The sequence below is a fragment of the Scyliorhinus canicula genome, chromosome 13, assembly GCF_902713615.1.
Source record: "Scyliorhinus canicula chromosome 13, sScyCan1.1, whole genome shotgun sequence".
Classification (NCBI taxonomy): domain Eukaryota; kingdom Metazoa; phylum Chordata; class Chondrichthyes; order Carcharhiniformes; family Scyliorhinidae; genus Scyliorhinus; species Scyliorhinus canicula.
Genome location: NC_052158.1, coordinates 15,666,379 through 15,685,875, shown reverse-complemented (window position 1 = coordinate 15,685,875; position 19,497 = coordinate 15,666,379). Strand labels below are relative to the sequence as shown.

General features: G+C 46.7%; 1 protein-coding gene across 1 annotated transcript in view; it reads left to right on the top strand.

Moving 5' to 3' along the window:
• Positions 1-19,497, top strand: part of LOC119976187 (ras/Rap GTPase-activating protein SynGAP-like) — a 506,239-nt gene that overhangs the window by 468,587 nt on the left and 18,155 nt on the right. The window contains exon 14 of the mRNA XM_038816494.1: positions 13,956-14,051. Coding sequence (XP_038672422.1) covers positions 13,956-14,051 — 96 coding nt within the window. The remainder of the gene's footprint in view (positions 1-13,955; positions 14,052-19,497) is intronic.

The window sequence follows — 19,497 nt, the reverse complement described above, 5'->3', positions numbered from 1 at the left end:
GACTGGGGGCGGGGCACGGGGAGGCTGGGGGTGTGGCCCGGGCGACTTGGGGCGGGGCCCTGGGAGACTGGGGGCGGGGCCCTGGGAGACTGGGGGCGGGGCCGGGGAGACTGGGGGTGGGGCCCGGGAGACTTGGGGGCGGGGCCCTGGGAAACAAGGGGCGGGACCCGGGAGACTAGGGGCGGGGCTCAAGACGAGAGGGCGGGGCCCAGGGAGACTTGGGGGGGCCTGGACAGACTGGAGCGAGGCCTGGACAGATTGGGGCGGGGCCTGGACAGACTGGGGCGGGGCCTGGACAGACTGGGGCCGGGCCTGGACAGACTGGGGCGGTGCCCAGGGAGAGAGGGCGGGGCATGGACAGACTGGGGCGGGGCCCATGGAGAGAGGGCGGGACCTGGACTGACTGGAGGGAGGCCTGGACAGATTGGGGCGGGGCCCAGGGAGAGAGGGCGGGGCCTTGACAGACTGGGGCGGGGCCCAGGGAGAGAGGGTGGGGCCTGGACAGACTGGGGCGGGACCCAGGGAGAGAGGGCGGGGCCTGGACAGACTGGGGCGGGTCCAGGCAGTCGGGGTTGATGCTGGGTCGGGAACCCATGGAGATCAGAGTCGCAGCGGGACTGGATAGTGTGACAGCGGGTCAAAGCTGGTTGGGGAATCCAAACTCGCTGCATCATTGCCCAGAGTACTGAACGCCTAGAGTATTAAACATCTGCAGTATGGAACACCCAGATAACTGAACCCCTGGAATATTAAAAAGCAGAGTATTAAAGCCTGGAGTACTAATAACAAGGGTATTAAATACCTGGCGTATGAACAACCAGAACATCAACATTCGGAATAATAAACACAATTAGCATTAAATAACTAGGGAATCAACTCACAGAGTAGTAAACATCTAGAGTATGAATCACTCAGAATATTAATCTCACAGAATGAACATCCAGAGTAATAAACACTATCATGGGGGCAGCACGGTAGCATTGTGGATAGCACAACTGCTTCACAGATCCAGGGTCCCAGGTTCGATTCCGGCTTGGGTCGCTGTCTGTGCGGAGTCTGCACATCCTCCCCGTGTGTGCGTGGGTTTCCTCCGGGTGCTCCGGTTTCCTCCCACAGTCCAAAGATGTACAGGTTAGGTGGATTGGTCATGCTAAATTGCCCTTAGTGTTGGGTGGGGTTACTGGGTTATGGGAATAGGGTGGAGGTGTTGACCTTGGGTAGGGTGCTCTTTCCAAGAGCCGGTGCAGACTCGATGGGCCGAATGGCCTCCTTCTGCACTGTAAATTCTATGACAAATTAAACAGAGCCATCAAGAATATCCAAAACTAGAGTATTCCACATACAGATTTTAACACCCAAATGATCAATTCCAGCATACGCAAACACCTGGAATATTAAACACCCAGTTCCGAAAATAATTAAATACCCACATTACCTGACACCCAGAATAATAAACACCTGAGCACTCTTCCTTTTTCCCTCATTTCGTATTCAAGTTACTTTAATTCTTTTTCATGTTCAAGCTGCTTGATCTGTAATTGAATTCTTGCCATTTCCTTTTTTAAAAACTATTTAGATTACCCAATTATTTTTTCCAATTAAGGGGCAATTTAGTGTGGCCAACCCACCGACTCTGCACATTTTTGGGTTGTGGGAGCGAGAACCCACGCAGACACGGGGAGAATATGCAAACTACACACGGACAATGACCCAGAGCCGGGGTCGAACCTGGGACCTCAGCGCCGTGAGGCAGTTGTGCTAACCAGTAGGCCACCCTGCTGCCCGTTCTTGCCATTTCCAATGATTCTGACTGTGTCTCAGGAAATTTTAAATGCTCAGCTACTGCCGCAATTATCTCTTCTTTTCGTATTTTATCAGGCTGCAATGTTTTTGCAAAATCTAAAAGCCTTTTTTTTGGTCTCTGTTTGTAAGGTACTACGTGTGACCTTCTCCACCCCAAAAATCTTCCGAGCCTCTGGAAGAGCCATTGTCCACAACACAATTGAAATACACCACCTGAAAAGCAAACACAAATATGTTCACCCCTCATTGTCTTTACTAAGCCAACCAATCACAAAAGATAGACTTTTATCCCGGACCTACAACTGTTTATTGATTTTGGTTACGGTGAGCACAAGGGCCTACCTTTCAGGTGTTAATCATTAGACGCCTTAAGCACTTTTAATCAAAAACAAGCTTTATTCTACAAATTTAATTAACATTTTTATAAACACACACAGAAAGCATTTTTATCAACTACCAACATAAATACCCCACACAGCTACAGTACTCGATGTATAACCCTTAATAAATTTCCCCCTTAAGATACCAAAAAACAGAAACCCCTTTCAAAGGTGTGGCCCAGCACACAGCACTCAAGACCTTGTTAGATGATTGACACCCGTACTGGCCTTCCTGAACAGGCGCCGGAATGTGGGGACTCGGGGCTTTTCACAGTAACTTCATTTGAAGCCCACTTGTGACAATAAGCAATTTTCATTTCATTTCATTTCAGGTGCTCTTGTGTCCTTTCCAAAACAGCAGGTTTGAATTTCTTCCAGAAAACAATTATTTCTTTTCAAGTTATCAAGCAGTCTGGAAACAGCTTTTAAAATGCAGATAGAGAAACACAAAACCTTCTTTTGCAACCTGTGCTGTACAAACCAGGTCAAACTAGAAGCGAAAGTAAAACCAACTCAAAAACAAAAGTAAAAACCCAGAGCCACAGCCCAGCTCCACCCACACAATGACATCAATGAAGCCATAAGACAAAAACATTTCTTAAAGGCACACTCCCATGATAAAAGGTAAAGTCACCTAAAGGCTGCTTTCCCGTTTGAGGGGGAGAGCTGACTGGTGGTGATTTAACCTGAGAATCACAGAACCTCAAGCAAGGGGCAAGGTTGAGAAGGCTAATAACCTAAGCCGGTATGGGGATTGAACCCACGCAGCTAGTCTCGCTCTGCAAATTGAGGCCAACTGACAGTGGCAGTGGATAGTTGTTCTGCACAGCGCCCACTCCTGGTCTTGCTCTTTTTCACTGTTCTGCCTGAACTCTTGCTTTCTCCGCACTGCCTTTTACCCCCCCCCCCCCCCCCCCCCCCCCCACGCACTCCCCACTCCTGGCCTCAGTCTTACTCCCTTCTATGCATGAAACCCCAGTAGACCATAAGACGTAGGAGCAGAATTCAGCAACTCGGCCCATCAGATCTGCTCTGCCGCTCTAAGAGATAATTGGCAGATCTGAAACGATAATCCTCAACTCCAATTTTCCGCCTTATCCCCAAAACCCCTTGATTCTCTTACTGATTAAAAATCCGTCCACCTCAGCTTTGAAAATACTTAACGACCCAGCCTCTCCATCCCTCTGTGGTAAAGATTAGTACCCTCTAAGAGAAGAAATTCCTCCTCATCTCTGTCTTCAATGGGTGACCTCTTATTCTGAGGTCATGTCCTGTGGTCCTAGATTCTCCCACAGGGGGAAACAACCTCTCTGCATCTACCCTGACAAGCTCCTTGGGAATCCTATGTGTATCAATAAGGTCACCTTTCATTCTTCAAAACTCCAAGTATAAACCCAACCTACTCACCCTCTCCTCATAAGAAAATCACTCCTTAGGCAACACCAGTGAACCTTCTCTGAGCTGCCTCCAATGCCAGTGTACCTTTCCTTAGATAAGAGGACCAATAGTGTTCACAGTATCCAAGGTGTGGTCAAATTCGTGGCATGTGTAGTTTTAGCTGGACTTCCCTATTTTTATACTCCATTCCATTTGAAATGAAAGCCAACACTCCATTTGCCCTCCCTATTACCTGTTGAACTTGTATGTTAGCTTTTTTGTGATTCATGCACGAGGATTCCCAAATTCCTCTGCGCTGCAGTTTTCTGCAGTCTTTCTCCATTTGAATAATATTCAGCTCCTTTATTCCTCCTACAGAAATGCATAACTTTGCACTGACCTACATTATATTCATTACATTATATAGCAGTGGTTAGCACTGCTGCTTCACAGCGCCAGCATTTCCAGGTTCGATTCCCCACTGGGCCACCGTCTGTGCGGAGGCTACACGTTCTCCCCATGTCTGTGTGGGTTTTCTCCGGGTGCGCCGGTTTTCTCCTACAAGTCCTGAAAGACATGCAGTTAAGTAATTTGGATATTCTGAATTCTCTCTCTGTGTACCCGAAGAGGTGCCGGAATGTGGCGACTAGGGGCTTTTCACAGTAACTTCATTGCAGTGTTAATGTAAGCCTGCTTCCGCACCACCACCACCTCACGATCTTGCTCTGTCTCACAGACTCTCACCTCTGCATTCTTCTGAGGAGACCCACTCCTGGTCTCGTTGTTTCTCATGCTCGATTGAATTTTTTTTTTAACTTCATTTGGCAAATTAAGGACTCAAGAAGCCTTCTGACACATGTTTTGGAATGACTAAAGTTGATTTTGAGGAAGCTTGAGTAATTTGAAAGACTGTTCCATGTGAACGTTGCATTCAGGTACACAGTGAGTCAACACAGTATGTCTTTAAAATGACGCTGAACGCATATTTGGGAACAACAGGGGAATTCTACTCCAACAAAGAGGACTGGTATAATTACGATCAAAGGTTACACATTTGGCTGAAACCGAATAGAATGGGAGATTAGGATAAAGTAATTGTTTTCCTCACCATATTGGGGCTAGATGCTTTGAGGTGGTGTCAAACCAAGATTACCTGCATGACCTCAATACCGTTGTCAATTCTGAAATTAATGAGATTCTGGACTCATTAAGGCATGGCTACACCACAGGGACTACATTGATTCAAGAAGGCAGTTCACCACCACCCTCTCAGGAGCAATTAGAGATGAATAACAAAAGCTGGTCTAGTAAGGGGCTGGTTTAGAACAGTGGGCTAAACAGCTGGCTTGTAATGCAGAACAAGGCCAGCAGCGCGGGTTCAATTCCCGTACCGGCCTCCCCGAACAGGTGCCGGAATATGGCGACTAAGGGCTTTTCACAGTAATTTCATTGAAGCCTACTTGTGACAATAAGCGATTTTCATTATTATGACTAAGAATGAGATTGCACTGAGAGTTGCGTTTCATGAGGTAGTTGCCAAGTGAGACTGCTGCAGATTACATTCTCAAATTTAAAAAACTCTTTCACCACTGTGGGTAGGGCGTAACTTAGCAATCAACCTGAGAGGCACGATCATTGAAGGCATACAGAATGATTAAATCCAGGACAAGCTTTTCAGCAAAGGCAATAAGCTTATGTGGAAGGAGGCCTGCGATGGAGCTACAGCCATGGAAATGCAAGTTCTTTCCCTGAGCTGGTGGGGGGAGGTCCACTGGAATTTAGTGGCGATCCAGGCAAAGTTCACAGTCTCAGAGTCAGAAATGCCATTGTAACTATTGCCGTAGCCATCAGCAGCCATTGAAATGCCCCATTCCAGGGCCATGGGAGAGCCAGGGTAATGTTTAAATGCCCCATTCCAGGGCCATGGGAGAGCCAGGGTAATGTTTAAATGCCCCATTCCAGGGCCATGGGAGAGCCAGGGTAATGTTTAAATGCCCCATTCCAGGGCCATGGGAGAGCCAGGGTAATATTCTTATGTCCTGGTTTTGAATCTCACCACAGTTGATGGTGAAAATTGAATTCAATAAAAAACAACATGGAATAAAAAGTCTAATGATGACCATGAAACTATTGTTGAATGTCATTAAAACCCATCTGCTTCACCAATGTCCCTGGAGGAAGGAAATCTGCTGTCTTTACTTGGTCTGGCCTACATGTGACTCCAGACCCACAGCAAATGGTCTAGAAAGCCACTCAGTTGTACCAAACTGCTAAAAAGTCTCAAAGGAATGAAACTGGACGGACAACCTGGCATCAACCTAGACACCGGAGGCGACAACTGCAACCCAGTCCTGCCGGGCCTGCAAAGTCCTCCTTATTACCACTGTGGGGCTGTGCCAAAATTGGGAGAGCTATCTCACAGACTAGTCAAGCAACAGGCTGACATAGTCATACTTACAGACAATGTCCCAGACATCACTCAACATTCCTGGGTATGTCCCGCCCCACTGGCAGGACAAATCCAGCAACGGTGACAGAACAGTGATATACAGTCGGGAGGGAGTTTTCCTTAGAATCCTCAACATCGACTCCAGGCCCCATTAAGTCTCATGGCTTCAGATCAAACATGGGAAAGGAAACCTCCTGCTGATTACCATGTACTGTCCACCACCACTTGGAGGAATCACTGAGGGTGGCAAGGGCACAGAATGTACTTTGGATGGGGGACGTCACCAAGAGTAGCTCAGTAGAACCACTACTAACCGAGTTGGCCAAGTCCTAAAGGAAATAGCTGCTAGACTACGGCCTAGATGGTGAGGGAACCAACAAGAGGGGAAAACATGCTAGACCTCATCCTCACCAATTTGTCTGCTGTTGATACATCTGTCCATGACTGGTTCGATGGGAGTGACCACCGCACAGTCTTTGTGAAGACAAAGTCCCGTCTTCACATTGAGTATATCCTCCATCATGGGGCAGCAAGGTGGCACAATGGTTAGCACTGCTGCCTCATGGCGCCTAGGACCCAGGTTCAATCCCGGCTCTGGGTCACTGTCCATGTGGAGTTTGCACATTCTTCCCGTGATTACGCGGGTTTTACCCCCACAACCCAAAGATGTGCAGGCTAGGTGGACTGGCTACGCTAAATTGCCCCTTAATTGGAAAAGAAAATGAATTGGGTACACTAAATTAAAAAAAAAGTATACCCTCCATTATGTTGTGTGGCACTACCACCATGCTAAGTGGGATAGATTCAGAACAGGTTTGGCAACTCAAACTAGGCATCCATGAGGTGCTGCGGGTCATCAGCAGCAACAGATACTCAGCCTCAATCTGTAACCTCATGGCCTGGCATATTCCGCCACTCTACAATTACCACCAAGCCTGGGGATCAACACTGATTCAATGAAGAGTGGTGGAGGGTACGTCAGGAGCAGCATCAGGCCTAACGGAAAATGAGGCGTCAACCTGGTGAAGCTACAACACAGGACTACCTGTGTGCCAAACAGTATAAGCAGCAAGTGGTAGACGGAGCTAAGCAATTTCACAACCAATAGATCAGATCTGAGCTCTTCAGTCTTGCCACATCCAGCTATGAATGGTGGTGAACAATTAAACAGCTCACTGGAAGAGGAGGCTCCAGAAATATCCCTATCCTCAATGATGTGCAAAAGGTAAGACTAAAGCATTTGCAACAATCTTCAGCCGGAAGTGCCGAGTGGATGATCCATCTCGGTCTCCTCCAGAGACCACAGCTGCCAGTTTTCAGCCAATTCGATTCACTCCACGTGATATGATGAAATGGCTGATGGCACTAGATACTGTAAAGGTATTGGCCCTGACAATATTCCGGCACTTGTACTGAAGACTTGCCGCATCCCTAACCAAGGTGTTCCAATAGAGCTGTAACACTGGCATCTAACCAACAATGTGGAAAATTGCCCAGTTGTGGCCTGGACACAAAAAGCAGGGCACATCAACCTGGCCAATTACTGCCCTATCAGTCTATTCTCAATCATCAGCAAAGTGGTGGAAGTGATCATCAACAGTGCGATCAAGCAGCACTGACTTAGCAATAACCTGCTTATTGATGCTCAGTGTCACTCAGCTCCTGACCTCATTACAGCCTCTGTTCAGACATGGACAAAAGAGCTGAACTCCAGAGGTGAGGTGAGAGTGACTGCCCTCGACATCAAGGTAGCATTTAACCAAGTGTGGCTTCAAGGAGCCCTAGCTAAACTGGAGTCAATGGGAATCAGGGAAAACTCTCCACTGGTTGGAGGCATACCTGGCATAAGGGAACATGATTGTTGGAAGTCAGTTATCTCAGCTCCAGGATATCACTCAAGATAAGTCTTGGGCCCAAGCATCTTCAGCAACTTCATCAATGACCTTCCCCCCATCATAAGGTCGGAAGTGGGGCTGTTCACTGATGACTGCACGATATTCAGCACCGTTCATGTCTCCTCAGACACTGACGAAGTCCGTGTCCAAATGCAGCAAGGCTTGGACAACAGCCAGGCTTTAGTTGACAGGTGGTAAGCAATATTTGCACCACACAAGTGTCAGGCAATGACCATCTCCAACAAGACCATCTCCTACTGCCCCTTGACATTCAATGGCATTACCATCGCTAAATCCCCCCCAATCAACATCCTGGGTGTTACCGTTGAGCACAAACTGAACTAGACTAGCCATATTAATACTGTGGCTACAAGAGCAGGTCAAAGGCTATGAATTTTGCAGAGAGTAACTCACTACCTGACCCCCACCCATCCCCAAAGCCAGTCCACCATCTACAAAGCGCAAGTCAGGAGTGTAATGGAATACTCTCCATTTCCCTGGATGGGTACAGCTCCAACAACACTCAAGAGGCTCAACACCATCCAGGACAAAGCCATCCGCTGGATTGGCACCCCTTCCACAAACATTCAATCCCTTCACCACCTACCAACAGTGGAAGCCGTGTGTATCATCGATAGGATGCGCTACAAGAACTCACCAAGGCTCCTTAGACAGCACCTTCCAAACCCAAGACTGCTACCATCTAGAAGGACAAGGGCAGCAGATACATGGGAACACCAGCAGCTGGAAGTTCCCCTCCAAGTCACTCACCACCCCGACTTAGAAATATATCGCCGTTCCTTCACTGTCACTGAGTCAAAATCATGGAATTCCCTCCCTATCAGCACTATGGGTGTACCTACATCTCAAGGACTGCAGTGGTTCAAGAAGGCAGCTTACACCTCCTCAAGGGCAATTAGGGAAGGGCACGAAACATTGGCCCAGCCAGCGATGCCCATATCTCACAAATGAATTTTTAAAAGCCTGCAGGAGTTGGGGGGGGGGGGGGGGGGGGGGGGGGGACACTAATGCTCTCAGTCTTGGTAAGGCTCCTGGTTGCAGTTATGCACCAAGTTGAAGGCATGGTCGATCTAAAGCTAGATATATAGTGTGGAAATCCTTGAACGCGAGGAAAAAGAAGCCGATGTTATCGGGCAGGAGATCATGAATTGTGCTTAGTCAGAAGAGAAGAGAAACATGGAGGATAAGAGTAAAGGAGCTGAAGATATAATTTCATTTCCAATGCCCACCGTAAAAAATTAAAGTCAGAGATCCACAGCTTACTTTTGTTGGTTATATAGCTGCAGGAGTGTCTGTTACCTCAGAAGAAGAGCACAAGAGTCACACTCCCTTACACAGAGTGTGAAACTGACTAGTTATTCCAGTAAGAACATTCCAATGTTAGATGAGGTTTGAGTTAAGAGTGGAATACACTCTTATTACTAATGATCCATCTTATTACTTCCCCTCGGTAATAAGGGGAGGAAACAGAATGGGAAGAAATTGGTTGAAGAAGATAGCATTAAACTGGGCTGAGTTATTTACAGTAGGGATCAGTAAGACCATTGATGAAGTGCAAAGAGAGCACAGAGTGGTCTTTGAGCAGGGAGGACCAAATGATATCATTGGCCACCATTAGGGTGCCAAATATCATAAGTTAGCAGATCATGCAAATGTGGATGCTCTTTCGAGCTTTCCCTGAATGCCGATTCATTTTTAGACACTGAGTTGCCTGTGAGTTACTACCCAATACACAAATGACACGGCAGTGCCTGCCAGAGAAAATAGTGAAGGAATTCACAGGGATGTGGTGCTCAGTAATGTGCTCACTTCTATCATTAATGACTGGTCTAAAGAGTGAGATGATGAGAAATTGCAGGAACAGTTCACACGTAGAAATGGAGTGAGTGTAGATCAAAGCTGTGTTGTATGGGATTTGGGAGTCATTGTTCTACCAAAGCTCAGAGTGAGATTATTGTAGGAACATTGTCAAGAGTAATAAAGTAGTCCCTATACAAAGATAGATTGAGATATTGATGAGTGGGTGAAACGTTGTGGAGTGTGTCTCAGAACGAGAAATGAACAAGCCAAGGTCCCTTTCATTTCTTGGTGAAACACAAGGGAATGAGAACATGTCTGTGAAGTGGAAGCAAAAGAGTACCTTGTTTTGCTCAATAGCTATAGCAAGTGGATAAATGTTGAGTTTATGCCCAGGGCCACAAGTGCCTTTGAGGCTTTGAGAAGTTGGTTTGCCATTTATAAATTGCCAGATATGTTGGTGTCAGATAATGACCCACAGATTGCAACGGAAAATGTTGAATGTTTCTGAGTAAAACACTCTAGTGCCATGAAAGCACTCAGCACCAAATGGTGCTGCAGAAAGAAGTGTACAGTTTTGAAGAGGTCTTTGCAGATGTATTTGCTAAGTGCCGAACTAGGCTGTCATTTCTACATTTCTCTAGCAATTTGGACATTCTGAATTCTCCCTCTGTGTACCCGAACAGGTGCCGGAATGTGGCGACTAGGGGCTTTTCACAGTGACTTCATTGCAGTGTTAGTGCCGGCCTACTTGTGACAATAAAGATTATTATTATAGCACACAGGCTGGACAATTTTCTGTTCTCTTACAGAATAACCCCACAGTCCACAGTGGGTTGCTCACCTTACAAGTTAGAAGTGTTTAAACATGCTCCTAGGGCAAGGTATAGTTTGCTTACGCCTGACATCAATAGCAAAGTAAGAATAAAGCAAGATAAAGTGAAGATGAGTCATGATGCACAGGGTATGAAACCTTGAGAGTTCAGTGCATGGTTAAAAAATGTGTCAAAGTGATCAGGAGAAATAAGTGACTGGCACTGTTGCAATGTTATTAGGCACATTTACATACCTAGTGATGGTTGGAGAGAGGGGGAGAGACACGGACAGTGTCATGTAGTAGACCATTAACTTGAAAGAGAAAACCTGAAAAGGGGAGAACCTCCACAAGCCCAAATTCCTCCTACAGCTCCAAGTGCAAGTCAGAAAGAAATTGAAGTTTTGCCGGCACCACAGAAACCACCTGCATGAGGAAAGTAAGCCAGGGCCTTTGATGAAGACAAATCAATCAATATCGCAGTCGCAACCATTAAGCGGAGCTGGTAACCAAAGTCAAGGTTCAGAGCTGACACCGTCCGAGATGTTGAGGAAATGGAATGGAGATACCCAAGCAGAAAGAGAAAGAAGCCAGGTGGAGTAATTGAAAGTATGTAGGGAGGAAGAAGAAGAAATTAATATTTCTTTTAATTATTTCTTGTCAAATGATGGTAAATTTTCGAAACTAATACTGGTGTTGAATTTTCTTTTACATGTAAATTGCTCTGTTAATATCAGTCGTATATGTTTTGTCTGTGATTTTTGTAAAGCAAGTATGCAACCCAACCTTAATCCACTCTTAACATAACCTGTCACAATTTTAAACACCTCACCCTTATGTTTTCAAGGGAAAAGAGGCCCAACCTGACAATCCTTTCCAGATACTCACTTCTTATATCATCCTTGTAAATCTTCCCTGTGCCCTCTCCTTATGCCTCTATATCCTTCTTGTGCTACGACAACCAGAAATGCACGCAGAAGTCTAAATGTGGTCTCACCAAGATTCGATACAGGTTAAACATAAATTCCCTTCTTGTCGATTTCGATTGCTCCAGAAATAAATCCCAGACTTTGGTTTGTTTATATTTATCGCCTCACTAAACTGTGGCACAACTTTTCGTGAGTGGTGTTTTTGAACTTTGAGATCCCTCTGTCCCTCGCTCCCACTTAGATTGCACCATCCAAGTCCTAAATTATTTCCATTTCCTTCCTAACAAAGTTTATTACAATGCAATTATCTGCGTTGAGCAACCGGAAAATCTGGAGGGGCGGATTCAACAAAACACAAGTCAGGAGTGTAATGGAATACTCTCCACTTGCCTGGATGAGTGCAGCTCCAACAACCCTCAAGGAGCTTGACACCATCCAGGACAAAGCAGCCCCACTTGATGGCTACCTCTTCTTAAACATTCACTCCCTCCAGCACCGAGGATCATTGGCAGCTGTGTGTACCATCTAGACGGATGCACTGCATCGCCAAGCCTCCTTAGGCAGCACCTTTCATACCCACAACCAAGACCATCTAGAAGGACATTGGCAGTAGATACCTGGAAGTTCCCCTCCAAGTCACTCACTTGCTGTTCCTTCACTATCGCAGGGCCAAAGTCCTTCCCTAACAGCACAGTGGATGTGCCTGCGCCACATGGACTGCAGCGGGTTCAAGAAGGCAACTCACAACCACCTTCTCTAGGGCAATTAGGAATGGGCTCTAAATGCTGACCTAACCAGCGACGCCCACATCTTGTAAATGAATTTTTAAAAAATAGGACTAAAGGCTGATAAGTTGCCCCATCCTGATGGCCAGCGCCGGCCCTAGGGTTGCTGGCGCCCTGGGCAAGCTGAACTTCATCGCCCTTCGGGGGTGGGGGGGGGGGGGGGGGCGAGGGGGGGCCGAGGCGGGGGGGGCGGGGCCGAGGCGGGGGGGCCGAGGCGGGGGGGCGGGGCCGAGGCGGAGGGGGGGCGAGGCGGGGGGGGGCCGAGGCGGGGGCGGGCGGGGCCAGGGCAGGGCCGAGGCGGGGGGGGGGGCGGAGGCCGGAGGGGGGGGGGGGCGGCGGAGAGGGCCGCCCTGGGGGAGGGCGGCCATCGCGCATGCGCTGGTTGGCACCGGCCCAACTGCGCATGCGCGGGACCCGAGTCTCTGGCGCCCCCCTAGCACATGGCGCCCCGGGCGACTGCCCGAGTTGCCGGTACCTTGGGCCGGCCCTGCTGATGGCCAGCGCCGTTGTGTCTTAGAAGACGTGGCTGCAGCGATAGTTGATGCATTGGTTGTAATCTTCCAAAATTCCCTAGATTCTGGAAAGTTCCCATTGGATTTGAAACCTACAAATGTGATTTTCCTATGCAGGAATGGAGGGAAAGAGAAGGCAGGAGCAGTTAGCCTACCATCTGTCAAAGGGGGAAAGTCTGGTTTTATGGAAGTGAAAGCATTTTTGACAAATTTATTAGAGTTCTTTGAGGAGTGGATAAAGAGGTAATTGTCGTGGATTTTGATTTCTGAAAGGCATTCAATACGGCGTCATATAAAAGGTAACTGCTTAAGATAAGAGCTTATGTCATTGGGAGTAATATAGATGCATGGATTAGCATGGCTATCTAGCAGGAAACAGAGAATGGTGATAATTGAGTCATTTTCAGGTCAGTAAACTATAACTAGTGGAGTGCCACAGGGCTCAGTGCTGGGGCAATCAACTATAAACCATCTTTATTAATGACTTGGATGAAGGGACTGACTGTACTGCTGCCACATTTGCTGCTGACACAAAGAAATGGAGGAAAGCAAGTTGTGAGGAGGATACAAAGGGTCTACAAAGATTTGGCAGATGGGATATAATGTAGGAAAAATGAAGGTTGGCAGAAAGACCAGAAAAGTAGAATGATATTTGAATGGAGAGAACTTACAGAATGCTCTGGAATGGAGGGTGTCCGCCAACATGAATCACAAAAGGTTAACATGCAGGCACAGAGTGATTGCAAAGGAGATAGAATATGAGATTAGGGAAGTCTTGCTACAACTGTACAGGGCATTGGTGAGACCACACCAAGAATAATGCATACAGTTTTGGTCTCCTTATTTAAGGATGCATGTATGTACTCCCAGAGTACTAAACACTTGAGGGAATTTCAGTGCAACTGGTCAATTTTCATCGCACAAGGGCTAATTATTCAAGCAGGCACTGCCGACAAGTATCTTGCTCACTGGAAACACACATTAGAATATAGATATCAATACACTGCTTGCTGGTGAGTACTTGGAAAATGACCCTCTGCATCTAACCCTTCCTACGCCTGGGATGGGAGTGTGTGCTGGTGATATTGGTGTGCTAAAGGTAGAAATGCATCCTGTTGTTCACCGCGTTTCCTGCATGCATCTAAACACTGGGATTTGATCTCAGTTTCGACTCATTGTAACTTTCCTTACAGGATAAGCTTGAGAAGTCTCTAAGTTTCCTGCAGCAGCAGATGGAGGAGGTCTTTAGGAGTCAGAGTGAAGAAGAAACAAATATGATCCAACTGAAGGCAAGTTCCTGCAAAATGACCCTCGTGCGTTAACACATGAAACTGAAGCTCATCTTTTCTAAGCGGCACCAAGGGATTCAAGCTCGCGTCTATTGGCCACAAACTTCAACTGCCTTCGCGTCCACGTTAGACTTGGACCTTTGAATAAGTTTGAAAGGGTTATTGAGTGACAAAGTTACATAGAGTAGAGAAGCAGGCTTTGATGGTGCATGCTCTCCGTGAGACCCCTCCCAGCCCTACACATCCAACCCTATTTGAATATTCTACTTTCTCCTTAAAGGTATCCAGACTGTTCATCTCAAGCACTCCACATATCAGTTCCTGAACTGAAATGCTTCTCTTCCATTCCCTATTAGTGATCGCCTTCTAACTAAGAGGTCTTGTGGCGCAGTGTGTGGCATCCCTGCCTCTGAGCGATGGCCAAGGATTTGATGGTCAAGGAGTGTGCATTTGTAAAACGGCCAAAAAGATCGAGTGCCAACCTGCAAATCCTTCCGATGCACGCCAATGACAGATAGTAAGAGGGGGAGGGATTCCTGATCAGCCACGTGGTGGGAGGAACACTGGGGCCTTTACCATCACAATCCATAGCTCCAGACTACGACACACATGCAAAACTGCATGTTGCCACAGCCTGAGTGAACTATAACACGCCGCCACCATCTTATATTCCTGGCCCCTTGCTCCCCCACAAGTGGAAAATCCGTCTCTACATCTACCCTAGCAAACCTCTTCATAATTCTAAAGACCTCAATTATTGTTAATCTTCTCCTTTCCAGCATCTTTCTCCTTCAGTACAGCCGGGCTGGTCAGATGGGTTGATCAGTGGGAAATGGAATTCAATCTGGGCCGGAGAGTTTCAGTTATGAAGCGAGATTGGATCAACTTGGATTGTTTTCCTTGGAGCAGAGGAGACTGAGGGGGAATCTGATTGAGATGGATAAAATTAGGAGGGGCATAGATAGAGTAGACAGAAACCTTTCCCCTTGGTGGAGGGGTCAATGACCAGGGGGCATAGATTTAAGGTAAGGGGCAGGAGGTTTAGAGGGGATGTGGGGAGTCTGGAACTCACTGACTGCAAGGGTGGTGGAAGCAGAGGCTCTCATAACATTTAAGTGCACTTGCGATGGAAAAGCGTATAAGGCTACAGGCCAAGTTCTGAAAAACGGGATTAGAATCGGTTGTTTTCGACCAGTGCAGACGCAATGGCTCAAAGGGCCTTTTCTTTCTTTTTAATTTAGTGTAATTTCATTTTCTCCAATTAAGGGGCAATTTAGTGTGTCCAATCCACCTACCCTGCACATCTTTGGGTTGTGGGGGCGAAACCCACGCAAACACGGGGAGAATGTGCAACATCCACACGGTCTGTGACCCAGGGCCAGGATCGAACCTGGGACCTTGGCGCTGTGAAGCAGCAGTGCTAACCACTGTGCCACCGTGCTGCCCCCAAAGGGCCTTTTCTGTGCTGTAGATCTCTATGACTCTATGATCTGACAGTTTGGAGGTGGGGGAGGGGGAGGGGGGGGGGGGGTGGTGGTGGGGGTAAGGGGAGTGGATGTGAGACCCCCTTATTCTTCTGGAAGGCAGATTAGGATTGTTTTGATGAGACAGATCTAGTCAGGAAAGGGAGGAGGGTAGAATCAGACACATCAGTCAGGTCGAACGGATAGAGCCACATAACCCAGAGATAGCCAGCTAATGTCAGGTACCAACAGGTAGCACTGGGAAAAGTTGGTTCCTCACATGGCATCCAGTGCAACCAAATAAAGATTGGCGGAGCCAGGAAACAGCGGAGATAAGAAAAACTTGCATTTATGGCATAATAAACTTGCCCGACCACAGGATATCTGTCACAAAGTAGTTTTTGCGGTGTCGGCACTGTTGTAATGTAGGAAACGCAGCAGCCAATTTGCTCACAGCAAGCTCCCACATCTGCAATGAGGTAATGATCAGTTTATCATTTTTTACAATGTTGATTTGGAGATATACATTGTCAGGATTAGCCCCCACCACTGTTATTGAAATAGTGCCATGAGATCTTCTGTGCCAAACTGAGAGGGCAGATGAGGCCTCGGTGAAATGTACAATTAGCAAGATGGCATCTCTGACAGTGCAGCACTCCCTCAGCACTGGAGGGCCAACCTTGATTTTGATTTTGGTGCTCAGGGCATGGTGCGGGACTTGAACCCACAGCCTTCAGAAGCAGTGCTGAGAGACGTCCCACACCCCCCACCCAAGTTCCACAGCTAAGTCAGGCACAGGCAGCTGCAACCAGGTAAAATTAGACAGAGGTTGTTAGCAATGAAGTGGATATGGTGGCGCAGTGGCTATATTACGACACAGAGGTTTGAAATTGTTCTCTGGGGAACGAAGGTTCAAATGGCACCACAGCTGCTTCACAATTTAAATTCAGTGAAATCATCCGTAATCATGATCGTGAGCTGATGGATTTTGTAAAAAGGCACATCAGGTTCACTGGTGTCCTTGAAGGAAGGGACCCTGTCGTCCTTGCCTGGCCTGACTCCAGTCTCACACCATTACGATTCTTACCAGCTTAGCAAGCCCATTAGTTACGACAAACTGTGGTTTTCAAAGAGATGGCCCATCACATACGAACAATCACTACTGTCTTGGGGTAGCTAAGGGTGGGCAATAAACACTGGCCTTTTCAAGATTAAATTTATAAAAAGCTAAACTGGACTAGTGGCACAAGATTACAGTTTGAGGTAGCCAACTATGAGTGGGTACAACACGGTGTACCTCTGTAAAGTATAAAGCAGGCTGGTCAAATGAGGTCCGCGCAGATGATGGTGTGGTGGTGGTTTCTCACATACATGCCAGGAACGAAGGAAATCTGCCATCTTTACCTGGTCTAGCCTACACGTGACTCAGCATTGACTCACAGCCCTCTGAAAAGGCCTAATACAACTGCAGCCTCACTCAACGGAGCCTTCAATAACACGCAGTGTCGATAAAAGCCAGGAGTACTCCCGATACAGGGAGACCCCCATCTTCACAGTGAAGTGGCCCGTTTGTCAAACATCGCATTCACTGGGGTGGAGTCTTTCTCTTGGGGCAGACACAAATAGGAAGGGCCCCTAAAAATGACTACGTGTGTGCACACATTTGCACGTCTGTGTGCGCACGGTACGGACAAGTGGGTGTACGGGTGGATACGTGACGATCGTGCTTATGTGAGAGTGCAAACATGTGCATGTAAGTGTGCAGGTTGAGTGTGGATGTGCGTGCACAGTTACGTGTATTTCTATGAAAGCGTGCATGAAATATGTAGAAAGATATGCATATAATCTAAGAATTTGTGCATGCCTGTGTAAACCATGTGTGTAAGAACATAGCGGTATGTATGTGAGTACGCGGCAGTATGTGTATGAGTACGCAACAGTACATATGTGAGTACACAGCAGTATGTATGTGAGTACACAGCAGTATGTGTTTGCAGCTGTATGTATGTGAGTATATAGCAGTATGTATGTGAGTACGCAGCAGTATGTATGTGAGTATGTAGCAGTATGTATGTGAGTACGCAGCAGTATGTATGTGAGTATGTAGCAGTATGTATGGGAGTACGCAGCAGTGTATATGTGAGTACACAGCAGAATGTATGTGAGTACGTGGCAGTATGTACGGGAGTACAAAGCAGTATGTATGAGAGTACACAGCAGTATATATGTGAGTATGCAGCAGTAGTGAGTACGCAGCAGTATATATGTGAGCATGCAGCAGTATGTGTGTGAGTCAGTATTTATGTGTGTACGCAGCAGTATGTGTGTGAGTACGCAGCAGTATATAAATGAGTGCGCAGCAGTATTTATGTGTGTACGCAGCAGTATATATGTGAGTACGCAGCAGTATATATGTGAATACACAGCAGTATATATGTGAGTACACAGCAGTATGTATGTGAGTACACAGCAGTATGTATGTGAGTATGCAGCAATATATATGTGAGTGTGCAGCAGTATATATGTGAGTACGCAGCAGTATATATGTGAGTACGCAGCAGTATATATGTGAGTACGCAGCAGTATGTATGGGAGTACACAGCAGTATATGTGTGAATACGCAGCAGTATGTGTGTGAGTACACGGCAGTATGTGTGTAAGTACACAGCAGTATATATGTGAGTATGCAGCAGTATGTATGTGAGTACACAGCAGTATGTGTGTGAATACGCAGCAGTATATATGTGAGTACACAGCAGTTTGTATGTGAGTACACAGCAGTATGTATGTGAGTATGCAGCAGTATGTATGTGAGTACACAGCAGTATGTATGTGAGTATGCAGCAGTATGTATGTGAGTACACAGCAGTATATATGTGAGTACACAGCAGTATATATGTGAGTACGCAGCAGTATGTATGGAGTACACAGTAGTATGTATGTGAGTACACAGCAGTATGTATGGGAGTACGCAGCAGTTGTGAGTACGCAGCAGTATGTATGTGAGTGTGCAGCAGTATATATGCGAGTACACAGCAGTATATATGGGAGTACACAGCAGTATGTATGTGAGTACGCAGCAGTATGTATGGGAGTACACAGCAGTATATATGTGAGTACGCAGCAGTATGTATGTGAGTACGCAGCAGTATATATGTGAGTACACAGCAGTATATATGTGAGTACGCAGCAGTATATATGCGTGTACGCAGCAGTATGTATGGGAGTACACAGCAGTATATATGTGAGTGAACAGCAGTATGTATGTGAGTACGCAGCAGTATATATGTGAGTACACAGCAGTATATATGCGTGTACGCAGCAGTATATATGGGAGTACACAGCAGTATGTATGTGAGTACGCAGCAGTATGTATGTGAGCATGCAGCAGTATGTATGGGAGTACACAGCAGTATATATGTGAGTGACAGCAGTATATATGTGAGTACGCAGCAGTATGTATGTGAGTACACAGCAGTATATATGCGTGTACGCAGCAGTATGTATGGGAGTACACAGCAGTATATATGTGAGTGAACAGCAGTATATATGTGTGTACACAGCAGTATGTATGTGAGTACACAGCAGTATGTATGTGAGTACGCAGCAGTATGTATGTGAGTACACAGCAGTATGTATGTGAGTACGCAGCAGTATGTATGTGAGCATGCAGCAGTAAGTATGTGAGTACGCAGCAGTATGTATTTGAGTACACAGCAGTATGTATGTGAGTACGCAGCAGTATATATGTGAGTACGCAGCAGTATGCATGTGAGTACGCAGCAGTATGTATGGGAGTACACAGCAGTATATATGTGAGTACGCAGCAGTATGTATGTGAGTATGCAGCAGTATGTATGGGAGTACACAGCAGTATGTATGGGAGTACACAGCAGTATATATGTGAGTACGCAGCAGTATATATGTGAGTACGCAGCAGTATATATGTGAGTGCGCAGCAGTATATATGTGAGTACGCAGCA